Raw genomic sequence first — 14469 nt, 5'->3', positions numbered from 1 at the left:
AAAGAATAGCGTAAATCATGAAATAGGCTGTCTCAAACCGACCAAATGAACAGATCACTTTAACCCTGCCATGCTGTTCAAACTGAGGAGTTCAACTCTGTCTACTAGATTTTTCTTTTGTTGATATTTTTCTATTTTTAAACAGGAGCTCTTCCTTTTGTAAAGAAACTGGTATAGAGACAAATTGAAAGTTTAGTTTGTGGGAGTCATTAGGACCCCTCAGTTGAATTTAGGATAACCCAAATATTGACTTGAGTGAAGAACGGTTTATTATTTCAGTTTTCATGGTGCAAATCATTCTAATTTTATTTGTTCCGTACACATATTTTGCAGATGTTATCGCAGGTGCAGTGAAATGCTTGTTCCTAGCCCCAACAGTGCAGTAATACCTAACAATACACAAATCCCCAAAATAAAGAGAAATCAGGATGAGCAATATCCGTCTGAAATATAAATATACACAGAACAAAAATATAAACGCAACATGTAACTTGTTGGTCCCATGTTTCATGAGCTGAAATAAAAAAAAATGCACATAAAGCTTATTTCTCTCATTTTATGCACAAATGTGTTTACAGCCCTGTTCCTGAACTTCTCTTACCAAAATAATCCATTCACCTGACAGGTGCGGCACATCAAGAAGCTGATTGAACAGCATGATCATTACACAGGTGCATCTTGTGCTGGGGACAATAAAAGGCTGCTCTAAAATGTGACGTTTTGTCACACAACACAATGCCACGTCTCTAGTTTTGAGGGATGTCCAACTGGCCTCTCAACCATAGACCACATGTAACCACGCCAGCCATGGATCTCTGCTTCCAGGTTTCTTCACCTGTGGGATCGTCTGAGGGGGATGGCTGTTGAGTGTAAAGCCCTTTTGTGGGGAAAAACTCATTCTGATTGACTGGGCCTGGCTCCCCAGTGGGTGGGCCTATGCCCACCAAGGCCCACTCATGGCTGCACCCCTGCCCAGTCATGTGAAATCCATAGATTTGGGCCTAATGAATTTATTTCAATTGACTGATTTCCTTAAATGAACTGTAATCAGTAAAATCTTTGAAATTGTTACATGTTGCGTTTAATATTTTGGTTCATTATGTGTGTGTTTTTTATGGACAGTAATATGAATAGAAAAGGTGTGTAAAGCAGTACTTTTAGCCTATAGGATGAGATGGGGGCGTGCCGTGGGGGGTGAACGACAGCCTAACCTGCCATTCCTGTTTCTGACATTGTACTCTGGAACGGCTGATTCAACTTGTTGGGACATTAGAACAGACCAAGGCCTAGTCTATATTTATAATGAACAGAATAGAGGCTTGTATGCTCCTCTCTCTGTCTGGTCATAAGGTTGTTGAAACCATGAGTTTCAGGTCATGACAAACATGAGATGAAACCTGTGTTAGTTTCATCTAGGGCTGTCTTGTCCGGGTGTGTCTGTCTGTGTCTCCGGTCGGTCATGAATACCTGTTTTTTAGCTTGTTGGTGTATTAGCATGTGTAATTGACTCTAGTCTCCATTTTAGCTTGTCATTGTCACCTCTAACTGATTCATTCTGAGTAGGCCTAGTCAGGCCAATACATGTAGGTTGAAGTTAGTCCTATTCCACAACTTTGCTACTGTTCAAACACTAGGTTATTTATCCTAAATAGCCTTTACGCTAGGCTAACTCTCTTTGTCCTAAAGTGCTTAAATCTCATACTTTTCTGTAGGTTTACTTACCAGTAGAAGGTCTTGGATACATTTGCAGTTAATTGCAGGTAGAATATGTCAAAGGTGGAAGCCTAGATTGAGTGTGCTCTTAAATGCTAATTGGAGTCCAGTTCACCGGCATCACTGATTGCTTTGGGTTTGCAATCAAAGTAGACTACTTGTCCTTAAAATAGGCCTACTTCATCTGAGATTTCTTTTTTTTTATACCAGTAGCCTATTATTCATAATTCAATTAAAGTGGAGGGCTATATATATAATTCCCTCACGACTTCTGTGAAGAGACACTGAAGATTGTGATATCGCTTTCAGTTAGTAGTGGAGACCTATGGTGAGACTTGTGCAGGACATTGTTCCGATTAGAAGCGTTTCCAACCATCTTACATGGTGTTCTTGAAACAGGTCTTTTTGGGGTGTCCTTTTTATATCTATGAAACGGAGACGGTTAAATTGCATGTTGACTCGGGGTGCCTGGCAGTGTCAGGATAAGGCACCATCCAAGTAGGTCATCATCCAGAAGAATAGATGATTACGTCAGAGAACTGGGTAGGAACTGAACAATATTTCCCAGGCCACTGACCACCACTCTTAGGCCTAATTGCTTTACTTTTTGCTGGTTTAAACTTATTTACTGAGTTGATTTGTGGACAAGTCTGGTTAGCCTATAACCTGTTTTTAAGACTCACTCAACATTTAATTCGGTTCAATCTGGAAAATGTTTTGTTTTATCAACGTACTACTGTTGCATCACATTTTCAGGATGGGACAGACCATAAGCTATTGATCACCATGTTGTATCGTGTTTGTTCACACTGAATGTTTCCTATGTCCATGTCAACTGTAGGCCTACTGCTAATCTAATGTGTGTTGTCTTTTTCAGCCATTTTTTCAGCTGGTAAAGCTACGAAAGCTGGGCCTGAGTGACAACGAGATCCAGAGGCTTCCTCCAGAGATAGCCAACTTCATGCAGCTGGTAGAACTTGATGTCTCTCGTAATGGTAAGAAGAGAACCACTGCTCTAAACTAGGGGGTGACGTTTAAACTAAATTGGGATCGTTAATTTTTTAAAATGTTAAATGAACTAAACAAGTGTTTTACTTTAAAAATTTTTTTATACAAAGTTAAAATCACAGTGCAGTTATCAAAACTACCACTAACAAACAGGTTAAAGAAAAATAAAATAATTGAAACTGCAATATGTATCTTTTTGGGCGACCCAACTAAATTCACATAGAAATGTGAGTTATAAATCTGTTATTCTCATTGAAAGCAAGTCTAAGAAGCAGTAGATGTTCTATGTGCACTACTTCTATGCTTCCAGTCTTAAGTTTTGTTTTTGCGTCTTTTGGTTTTGTACACCAGATACCCCCTATTTTCAGCTGTTTGTATTAAAAATATTTCAGTGGTTTAGATGGTACATTGATTGTTTTGTAGCAAAACTGAAATTTAGAGAACTGTTCGAATTTTAGCAACCAGGAAATGGCTGCTCGATTTCTGCATATTGCACCTTTAAATAAACACCTAATGCAACGATGCTGTAACATTAGTAGGAGGAGAAATGTATCTTTCAAATGATTTTCCATGAATATAAAGAGCTCTGCACGTCATCCTCGTTAACAGTTTAAAAAATGGCAGTGAGTGAGAGAGGAAACGACAGTAGCAAAGTCCTGTATAGCAATACTTTGAGAATTTAAATGAGAAGGTTGTGAAATGGAAACTTTGCGAGGTGGAATTGAGCTACAGTGGCAGTACAGGTGCAATGCTGAATGGGAGACACCGTGAAACCCAACCCGTTGCTGGCAGCAGTGGGATAAGGGACGGAGTCAGAATTGCAGCGCCGATTGCAGTTGATATGCAGCCATTTGTCTATGGTAGAGGACTTCGACTTCAATGTTGCCCTAATGGCATGTCTAGATCCAGATTACAAGATGCCTTGCTGAAAAACTGTCATGGCCCAGATGGATAAATTATACAATGATTGCTCTGCAAATAGCCCTACAAAGCTCTTAAACACCATACGTGGCAGAACAGATTGTTGGACGTCTATGAACACGCTGTCATACATCACTGCAACGAACCAAAAGGGTAGCGGTGTGGATAAGGTTACGTTTAAAACCACATTTTAAGAAGAGAAATTGTAGAAATAGGTGGGCGTTATGACTGTGGCTGTGGTAACTAGTGGCGACAGTCTGGTAGCCAGCCAGGTCTGTTGTTGATTGAACTGCATTGCCACCTGGCGGTCACAAGCAGGACCATATCTGAATTGTGAATTCATGTAATTTTAAGATTTTTTTTTTTCTTCTTATCGTTTAAACAGTAAATGGGAGTTTAAACGTTACGTTTTTTTTAAACATTTGTCACATCCCTACTATAAACACTTGGTTGGAGGGATTTTCAGCCCCACCAAACAGGCCTAAACTCTCTCATTGACTCAACCACTGGTGCTATGAATGAAGACATTTTAAACTGCCTGCTTATTTTGATAATGCCTCAGTTATGACTAGGGTCTTTGTTAGAAAATGCAATAAATGCTGGACAAGCAATAGAAGTAGCTCAAACCAATATTCAGTGCTATCAATCCCCTTCACTGTACAGACCCAACATATTTTCAGAGCCACATTGGTGTGGTTTCTCCCATAACTTCTGGACTAAAAGGGTTAACATTCCTCAGAGAGCTGCCATCGCAAAGCTTCCCAGTAGGACAACATCCAGAATGCTAATTATGTTGATTTATAGAAGTTGAAATGGCAGTTTCACATGCAGCTCTCTATGTTTGGCGCAACAACCATGATACATTTGTGGTGATTCTAAATAGACGTTTCTCCTTTATGGATAACGATTAACATTGTGTCTGGATCACTAGCTTTAAGTGGAATGCCTAGTTGGATGGACGTTCTGAACTATGTTGTACTCTTGACTGAGGGACTTTATAGTTTGGCCCAGAAATCTTAGGCCTGGCTAACAAAACCGGTCTTCAATTTATGCCAGTGTTTAGTGTGTTTCTCAATACCATTTACAGGGTGTTGATCAAGATGTTTCTAACATGAAGTTCTTTCTTCCCTCATATAGACATCATAGAAATTCCAGAGACCATTTCTTACTGTAAAGCTCTCCAAGTAGCAGACTTTAGTGGAAACCCATTAACAAGGTAACTGAACTTTGAATTCATGTCTCCATAAATGTTTAGCGAATGGGAAGGATAACAAGACGGACATTACAGCGGTGTAGTAGCACTATAGTAGGCTGTATGTAGGAACTGCATGACAACTTCAACAGAGTAAGAATCGTTTGAACACTAGCAGACTGTTGTAAATAAGAACTATACTGGAAGGAAAATTGAATAACTTTTTTTAAATAGGTATGTCTTCAGACAGCATTTATTTGTTGCTTTAACTAGCCTATCTGATGTCATTGTTCATTTCAAAATATTGTTCAATTAGCTTGAACTAGTCATTTAAGTTAATGAATATAATTGTATGGGATATATTTTTTCCCCCCCAGTTTTCCTGTCAGCTGTCTCATGCAGAGGAGGTTGGTGGGAAGAGCTATAGGAGGACAGGCTCATTGTAGTCCCCCTATAGCGCCTCCCACCAGCGTCCTCTAGTCTCATGGTGAGGTCTGTGTTTAATTTGCACCACAGTGGAGGCAAAGCCACAAGGCCATATGGTTCAGTTTGGGACTGGCCATGCACTGGGCTGTGTGATTAGCTACACGTTGGTAATGTACATATGGCCTAGATCAGGGGTATTCAACTATTACCCTATGAGATCCGGAGCCTGCTGGATTTCTGTTCTACCTGATAATTAATTGCACCCACCTGGTGTCTAAATCAGTCCCTGATCAGAGGATTACGATGGGAAAAAATGCAGTGGAACTGGCTTCGAGGTTCAGAGTTGAGTTTGAAGGGCCTAGATGTTTTTGTTGGAAAGCTTTACAGCTACTCAGTTCCCGAGGAAGAGAATATATAGCTTGCACTCTGTGACTGACCTGCAGATGATACAACATGTTTAAGTGTTGTGATTTGGAATGAAATGTGGCCAGGCATTACAACTCACAAATAAAACTTTCGCTCTGCCACACTGATAGAAGCATTGTGTGTCGGAGATTGTCTCTGGGTCACCATTTTAAATATGAGTGGGCGGCAGGTAGCCTAATAGTTACGACCTTTTGGCCATTAATCGAAAAGTTGCTGGTTTAAATCCCTGAGCCGACTAAGTGAAAAATCTGTCAATGTGCCCTTGAGCAAGGCACTTAACCCTAATTGCTCCTGTTAGTCACTATGGATAAATGACTAAAATGTAAAAAATATATATCTCTGGGTGACAATTTTTTAGATAGGAGTGAATCAAGTCATGAAGGCTTAAAACCATATATCAAATGGAAAGAAAAAGTTAGTTCCTGTTGATCAGACACTTTCCTGTCAGAGAGGAAAGTAGTTGGCCTATGTCAGCTTTATAGTATATTTTATGGATGTTTCCTTATTGCCTATTAATACAGTCAGATTCATAGATTTTCAAGAATCTGCATCCATTTATTGTCATCTCGCAAGGATCTGATTTTTATATTTGAATGCCTCTTGTTTTTCCAGATTGCCTGAGAGTTTTCCAGAGCTCCGGAATTTAACTTGCCTTTCCATCAATGACATTTCGTTGCAGATTCTTCCCGAAAACATTGGAAAGTAAGTACCTCATCCTTTTAGTCTTAAAAAAAAAGTTTTTTTTGCTTCATGGTCCTTTTCATACAGAATCGTCTTTTTTATATGAATAATATTTCAAATAATATTTTTGTCATTTTTATGCGGATTCAGTGTATAATTTCACAAAGGGACAAGAATGGTGTTATTGGATTTATGGCAGATAAAACTAGCCCTATAAAGGTATCAGCAGATTCTGCTTCTTTCCTGTCCTTCTCTATCCCCAGCGGCCCTGTTAATTTCCTGTGTAATTTTCTCCAGCGTGCCATGTTCCTTGATGTTTCACTTGCAGAAGAATGCCAGCCCTCTCTCCCTTAAGATAAAGGCTTAATATAGCACGGAGCAACTAGTGTAAAACGAATCAAAGCTCTGTTTTGATTTGACATATTGGTGTAGATTAGGGATTGCTGTTTATAGCATAGCCTTACATGATTAATACACAGATGGTATTTTGCAGAATGATTCAGTCTTGGTTTTCTCGCTCCGTGATTAGTAGGTCTAGATTATAGACTTTAAGTAATGTTACACTCATTGCGCTCAGCTCGATTAAGTCCTATTAAATCTGAGTTACCATGGTGACCTAGTAAGAGCTCCATGACAGTTCATGTTAAGACGGACCTACTCGTGAATAAATGGAGAGCATTAGCCAAGATATTGATTGTTCATCCATTCACCCACTCATCTAGCTGTGGAGAACTGAAATGATATCACCACATGAGGTTGTACACAAAAGGTGTAGGTTTTATGGATTTATAGAAAAAAAAACTTTTTTACACCGCTGTTAATCTCTCAGACAGGCTCACGCAACATAAATGGTGTCGTACTGTCAACAAATTGTAGGATGTGACAACTGAGAACCTTTGTTCCGATTTTTCATCACTGATCATTTAAACAAATCACAATTTCAAAGGTGTTCGCATCTTTCGAATTTCCAAAGGGGATATTTGTCCCATTGACTGTAACTTCAGAGAGAGGGGGGTGAAGCTACCGCTCTGCTTCCTCTGCTCGTTCTAGTGTCTTTTCAACACATCTGCCCCCAGAACGTAATCGAGCATCTGATGCAATTACACAAGATTTTAGTGCCATGTTTCCGAAATTACGATTATCGATGTGGCCGGCTAACCTCTCACCTAGACACCACTGTAGTAGCTACAGTTGGATAACCCACGCTGGAAATCATCCAGCATTGATATTACCATATCAGTGTTGTTGCATTTGAGCCATTGATCTATGCTCTTACTTTCCCAGTAGATTTGACAGATTTCTCTATTGGCTTTCCACTGGAGCCGACTCCCATGCAGTGGTTTAGAGGGCTCAGGGATAACAGACCAGTTTTCAGAGCTATTTCGTCTCCCTCCCGATGGCATAGACTTCTACCTCCGCCACAGGCATGTGTACCACACAGATGTTAATCTTAATTTGATCACTCTTTTGTTGCTGAGAATTTACCTGCATTGCAGGAAAGGCAGATGAATTCAGTGAAAACCTGCACTACCACACGGTTATATTAAGTGTTGCACTTGTCATGTTGTCTAAATTTGACCAGATAATAGCCTAACCACTGATCAAGCAACATTATTGATTAACATTCAAATCCTGTTGCTGCAGGATTATTATGCTGCGACAGTGGGGGGTCAAATTAAGATCCTGCATCTATCAGACTTGCATAACTCAATGAGTCAGGGCATGTCAGTATCTGCCCTCACAACTAGGGGAGTTAATGACAGAGCTAGAACACGGTTGAAAAACAAGTTAGTGTGGCTCAACACCGCATGCAGCTCCCGTCACAGAGGTGAATGGCACTGACACCTTGTCAACTCAACATAGTGATAGTCAGCTGGCTGGCTCTGTCGCAAAACTTAATGTATGGCCTAGTGAGTGTTAAATTGCTCCTCTTGCAGCATGTTGTGAGTGGTTTGGTTGGCTCTCTGGGTAATCTGAAATGCTAGGGCTAAAACTGCAAGCATCAGAGCTAGAAGAGATCTCTCTCTGTCCTTTTAATCTGGCCCAGTAACCTCACGTTGTGACGGGGGAATCTAGAAAGACCCAGTCGGGTTAGTCACCGCAGAGGGTTAGCCTGTCATTCAGGAGAGATTGCATATAGATTAAGAATTCTACTCTGTTTATCCCGCCATTTGAGACATCATGGCTCACATTTATTTGCTTTACTCTCATTATTAATGTTATTCCCGAGACCAAAGAACAGACTGTCAACTGTCCTGTCGCTATTAAAAGCTCCCGAGCCAGTAGACCGTTCAAATTGTATTACTTGTTAAACGATTTGCTGCCTCCCTCCCTCCCTCCCTCAAAAAACTACTTTAGGATTTTATTTCATTATACTGTCACTGAATGAAATGCACCATTTAACAAAAAGTGAGCGTGAGAGGGGGTTGACCTGGGGGGGCTCTGAGGTACTGGAACGCATGAAAAGAAAATCACATTTATAATATTGCATTGCATGCATATCACATTTGCGTAGTGGAATAGAGCAGTACAGTAGAGGCGCTTGCATTAGTTGCACACATGGGGAAATATCTTTGTAGCCTAAGGTCCGGAGAAGAATTTGCCTTTTATAAATGCATTTCATGCAATTCCAGGTCATTTTACATGACTGGAGTCTTTAGTAGAATATTTTTAAATACCGCACAAATGATCGAAATGACCGGCTCTTTTGACACTGAGAATCTGAGCTCAATAAAAATGACCTAGTCTTGAATCCATCAATAGCCTAGGCGATGCGCTCGTGCCAAAAGCCTATCTCGTCTTGTTTTACTTTGTAAAACAATGCTGTTCGCTTAATAGGCCTATTTGGAAGTAAATAAAGTATGTTGGTAGCCTACAGCAGACAGACTAGTCTTCTCTTTTCAGCGGGAGCCATTTGCTTTCCAACCTGTGTTTTTCCGCTATTGTATTAGAAATATTGCGTAATGCCTGTTTTGGCTGCATGCTGTTCACTGACAGATTTACTGCGTGTTCCAGACTGTAGGCTATGTCTTTTGATTGGGCTACACACAATCCATAGCTAGGCAATTAAAAAAAGAAGAAAAAAAAGCTATCGATCGTCTGTGGCAAAATGAATATGCCTCCTGGTGTAGTATTCTGAATGATTTCATTTCTTTCTGAACAGACAGCAGTAATTCTATAACTTTCGCAAATGTATTTAAATTGTTCAGGGGTGCTGCAGCAGCCCCTTTCCCGGGGTTATGAGGAAATAAATGAAGTGCAACGCTGTTGAGATGAGTTGCAGGCTCATGTCTAGCAGAGTGGAGAGAGATCATAGAAAGTGAATCTTATTCTAGTTCTGTGAGAGGGTTAGGCATGCTTCTCTCACCGCAGGTACAGCCACGGGTTGATCTCTAGGCTACAATGTTGCGCAAACCATGAAACTGGGCAGCCCCAACCTGAATAAATTCTTAGAATATCAGGCGAGTGCTGAAAATCTACGCTATCAAATACATTTTTTTGTGAGACGAGAGAATTAGAGAGGATGCGACTCAAATTAACTCTGATCGCTTTTATTAGAATGTGCTTTTATTAGAACGTTCCGGCAGGACCCAGCTCAAATTAACCACTGACTTTATCATAACCTAATGGTAATTCGATTATCTTGGTTGTTATTACATTCATTTGAAACAACACTGAAAACATTACCTCTAAACACACACACACACACCATTATGTAGAGACTGTACATGGACACGCCAGTTAATCAACAAGATAAAACATGTTTTTAGAGTGCCATACTGTATCATGGTCTATTCATGTTCAATTCTTTAACTAGGTCTAAATGGACAGTCCTGACATGGACCTAAAGTACACTTGCTTTTTAATTATTTTTTTTATTTCAATCTGTACTTTGATTCCGGAAGTCATAACAAATGCTAAGACTTCAATCGTAGCGTTGTGTCAATCAAGTTAAGGCCACACTTTATATAGATTAATTACTTTTTGTGCCATTTGATTCCCAATAAGCCACGATTGAATTCTGGCTTTAATGTTCCAGTCCACAATATTTAGAGATTCCTCTGTGCTTCATTTAACTGATGCAATTAGGCCTGTAGTTCACCACTGACGATGTCCAAGCCATATGTCCAGAGACTTGCAGGAGTGAGTTGCATAACCTTACCACCCACCGTCAGCTGGAATCAAAAGTGCTGTAATTATTTGAATACCTTTCTTATAGGTCACTATCAGATGGAAGCAAATATGGCAAGAAATATCCAGTTACAAATTGTGCATACTTTTTTAATTTTTTTTACCTGAGCTCCATGGTTCTCTTTCATTGTGGATCAAAGATATTACCTCAGCCATTATTTTAGTTGGTATTCGTGCTCCTAAAAGCCTTAATTCTTGGAATTCATAGACTGTCCGAGATGGCTTCAAGTAATCTTCATAAAGGACAAATATAATTTCTTTTTTCTCTCTAGGATTTTCTGTTCGTGATAATCTGGGTATAATAACAAATAGCCACTTCTCTTTTGTCTCTCTCCACAGCCTCTCCAACTTGGTGTCACTGGAACTCAGAGAGAACCTGCTGACGTATTTACCAGAGTAAGTACTTCCCTAGACACAGTGCATTCAGAAAGTATTCAGACCCCTTAACTTTTTGGACATTTTGTTACATTACAGCCTTATTGTAAAATGGTTTAAATTGTTACTTTTTCCCCCTCAATCTACACTCGTCACCATAATGACATGGCAAAAACAGTTTTTTTTAGAAATGTTAGCAAAAATAGGAAATATCATAGTATTCAGAGCCTTTACTCAGTACTTTGTTGATGCACCTTTGGCAGCGATTACAGCCTTGAGTCTTCTTGGGTATGACGCTACAAACTTAGCACACCTGTATTTGGGGAGTTTCTCCCATTCTTCTCTGCAGATCCTCTCAAGCGCTGTCAGGTTGGATGGGGAGCATCACTGCACAGGTATTTTCAGGTTTCTCCAGAGATGTTCGATCGGGTTCATGTCCGGGCTCTGGCTGGGCCACTCAAGGACATTGAGACTTGTCCCGAAGCCACTCCTGCATTTGTCTTGGCTGTGTGCTTAGGGTCGATATCCTGTTGGAAGGTGAACCTTTGCCACCAGTCTGAGGTTCTGAGCGCTCTGGAGCAGGTTTTCATCAAGGATCTCTCTGTACTTTGCTCTGTTCATCTTCCCCTCGATCCTGACTAGTCTCCCAGTACCTGCTGCTGAAAAATATCCCCACAGCATGATGCTGCCACCACCATGATTCACCATAGAGATGGTGCCATGTTTCCTCCAGATGTGACACTTGGCATTCAGGCCATAGAGTTCAATCATGCTTTCATCAGACCAGAGAGTCTTGTTTCTCATGGTCAGAGTCCTTTAGGTGCTTTTCAACTCCAAGCGGGCTGTCATGTGTCTTTTACTGTGGAATGGCTTCTGTTTGGCCATAACCATAAAGGCCTGATTGGTGGAGGGCTGCAGAGATGGCTGACCTTCTGGAAGGTTCTCTCTTGGTCACCTCCCTGACCAAGGCCCTTATCCCCCAATTGCTCAGTTTGGCCAGGCAGCCAGCTGTAGGAAGAGTCTTGGTGGTTCCAAACTTCTTCAATTTAAGAATGATGGAGGCCACTGTGTTCTTGGGGATCTTCAATGCTGCAGAATGTTTTTGGTACCCTTCCCCAGATCTGTGCCTCGACACAATTGTGTCTCGGAGCTCTACGGACAGTTCCTTCGTCCTCATGGCTTGGTTTTTGCTCTGACATGCACTGTCAACTGTGGGACCTTGTATAGACAGGTGTGTGCCTTTCCAAATCATGTTCAATCAATTGAATTTACCACAAGTGGACTCCAATCAAGTTGTAGAAACACCTCAAGGATGATCAATGGAAACAGGATGCACCTGAGCTCATTTTCGAGTCTCATAGCAAGGTGTCTGAATAGTTTTGTAAATTAGGTATTTCTATTTTTGTTGTTTTCATAGATTGGCTGAAAATTCAAAAACCTGTTTTCGCTTTGTGATTATGGGGTAGTCATTATGGGGTGTTGTGTGTAGATTAATGAGGGAGAAAAGTAATTGAATCCATTTTAGAATAAGGCTGTAACGTAACAATGTGGAAAAATTGAAGGGGTCTGAATACTTTCAGAATGCACTGTATATACTTTGTTTCAGGGCAAATATTAATTGAAGGCACAAGACGACTAGGCCTACTTTTAGTCCGTCAGAGACTGAAATTCTTATTTTGCCCTGCTGCCAACCCCCCCCCCCAGACATCTGTGTTCCACAAACGCTCTGAGAGTGGCACCCATTCCCCTGAAAAGGGATGTCATGAAGTTGGGTCTGTATGACTACATTACAAGCATGTAGCCAATTAGAATGTAGGTAGACCACAGATGAAGCCTTATGTGTTTCACATGACAGACATTTCTATAAGATTATATTTAGACTTTAAAGGTGATGTAGAGCGCAGTGTGCTCTTTGACGAGTTGTCTGTCTTCAGCCAATGTTCTACCTGGGTTCTCCCCGGGATAGTGTAACAAGGTGGTGGTGTTGAGTACGGCCGGCAGTGCCCCTCTTTGGATTTACAGATTTTAGTTTTTTTTAACACCTGTAACTTCCATTTCCTGCTATCTAGAGAAACAATTAGCCTTCTCTAATGAGAAATAAAGTGAGATATTTTTGTTTTTACATAGTGGGGCAACGCCTCGCTTACATTCTTTGGGAAGAACCCTTTCAACTTATGTTGGCACAACAGTCTCTCGCTGACTGTTGTCTAACCGTCTCACTGCTTGGTATGTGGCCAATACATTTTCACTTGCACAGTGAAACGGACCGAGAATGAGAAGTAGATAACATGTACATCCATCTGTGTGTGTGGTGAGTTTGAAAAGCCTAGGTCTACAGAGTATGCGATGGTTTAGGATATTTCCTACCCCTCTGGTGCATTCCACAGGTCACTATCGCTACTTCACAGACTTGAAGAACTTGACCTGGGGAACAATGAAATTTACAATTTGGTAAGTTTATCTGACTTGTTTGCACGTAACCTTGATCTCAGTAAGGATGTTTATTTTGTGGGGAGAACATTCACACTGAAGTAAACAATGTGCCAAGCTAAACGTGTATAGAATGGGCAGCACTCAAATCTCACTCAACACTTTTCTTGTTATGTGGAAGATAATTGGGAGTACTGATAAAGATACCTCCGTCTTGTCATTCTGAAGGGGTAGTGTGACAATGCCATTTAGTTTTGTAGTTTATAGTCTTACAACAATATCAGGTTTAATGTTTATGCGAAAGTAACTCTGATATGGAGACACTTCCTGAGAGATGAACTGAAACCAGATCAGGCTAGGGAATGACAGTTTACACATGGTTGAAATTCTTCCACAGTCTTGTTTACATTTGCCTCAGTCACCTGTGTATAATTATTTCCTCACTCTCACGCTTTCGCCATCTCTTCTCTCTCCTCTGCCTCCAAAATCCTTCCTCCCACGCAGCCTGAAACAATAGGCTGTCTTGTCAGCTTGAAGAACTTGTGGCTGGACGGAAACCAGTTGGCTGAAATACCTGCAGTAAGATATTTTTAACATGTTTGCACTAATAATTCTCTTTTTTTTCATTTGTGTCTTTAATATTACAGTTGAACTTGTAGAATGTGGTTTGATTCCCCAAAAAGTAAAAGGCTCCCACCCATTTTAAAACATTGGATGTGCTTAGACTAAATTAATATTGCGACTTGTGTTGATATAATGCAGTCACGAGATGCACCATTATTGTTAAGGGCAAACACGGACTGGGATATGCATTTATAATTGAAGTGTGTTCAACCCGTAGGAGATGGGCAGCATGAAAAGCCTCCTGTGTCTAGATGTATCAGAGAACAAGCTGGAGCACCTTCCAGAAGAGATCGGCGGCCTGGTCTCCCTTACTGACCTGCTGGTGTCTCAGAACCTCCTCGATGCTCTGCCAGAGGGCATAGGTCAGGACGCTGTTGCACTCTACACCACCATAGTGTCTTTGAAATGTGTGTGTGTGTGTGTGTGTGTGTGCTACTTTGCATTTGTGAATGTTGATCCATGCTGATACTGATTGGGTCAAA

The 14469-nt window shown here is 40.7% G+C and overlaps 1 protein-coding gene across 2 annotated transcripts in view; it reads left to right on the top strand.

The window, feature by feature from the left end:
* Nucleotides 1-14469, top strand: part of lrrc1 (leucine rich repeat containing 1) — a 50810-nt gene that overhangs the window by 10444 nt on the left and 25897 nt on the right. For both annotated transcript variants that reach the window (XM_029765377.1, XM_029765378.1), the window contains exons 2-8: nucleotides 2591-2708; nucleotides 4780-4858; nucleotides 6299-6388; nucleotides 10898-10954; nucleotides 13321-13384; nucleotides 13868-13942; nucleotides 14205-14349. In XM_029765377.1, coding sequence (XP_029621237.1) covers nucleotides 2591-2708; nucleotides 4780-4858; nucleotides 6299-6388; nucleotides 10898-10954; nucleotides 13321-13384; nucleotides 13868-13942; nucleotides 14205-14349 — 628 coding nt within the window. The remainder of the gene's footprint in view (nucleotides 1-2590; nucleotides 2709-4779; nucleotides 4859-6298; nucleotides 6389-10897; nucleotides 10955-13320; nucleotides 13385-13867; nucleotides 13943-14204; nucleotides 14350-14469) is intronic.

This window comes from Salmo trutta, chromosome 10 (genome assembly GCF_901001165.1).
Source record: "Salmo trutta chromosome 10, fSalTru1.1, whole genome shotgun sequence".
Taxonomy (NCBI): domain Eukaryota; kingdom Metazoa; phylum Chordata; class Actinopteri; order Salmoniformes; family Salmonidae; genus Salmo; species Salmo trutta.
Note: the sequence above shows the minus strand (reverse complement) of the source record. Positions and strands in the feature narration are given on the sequence as shown.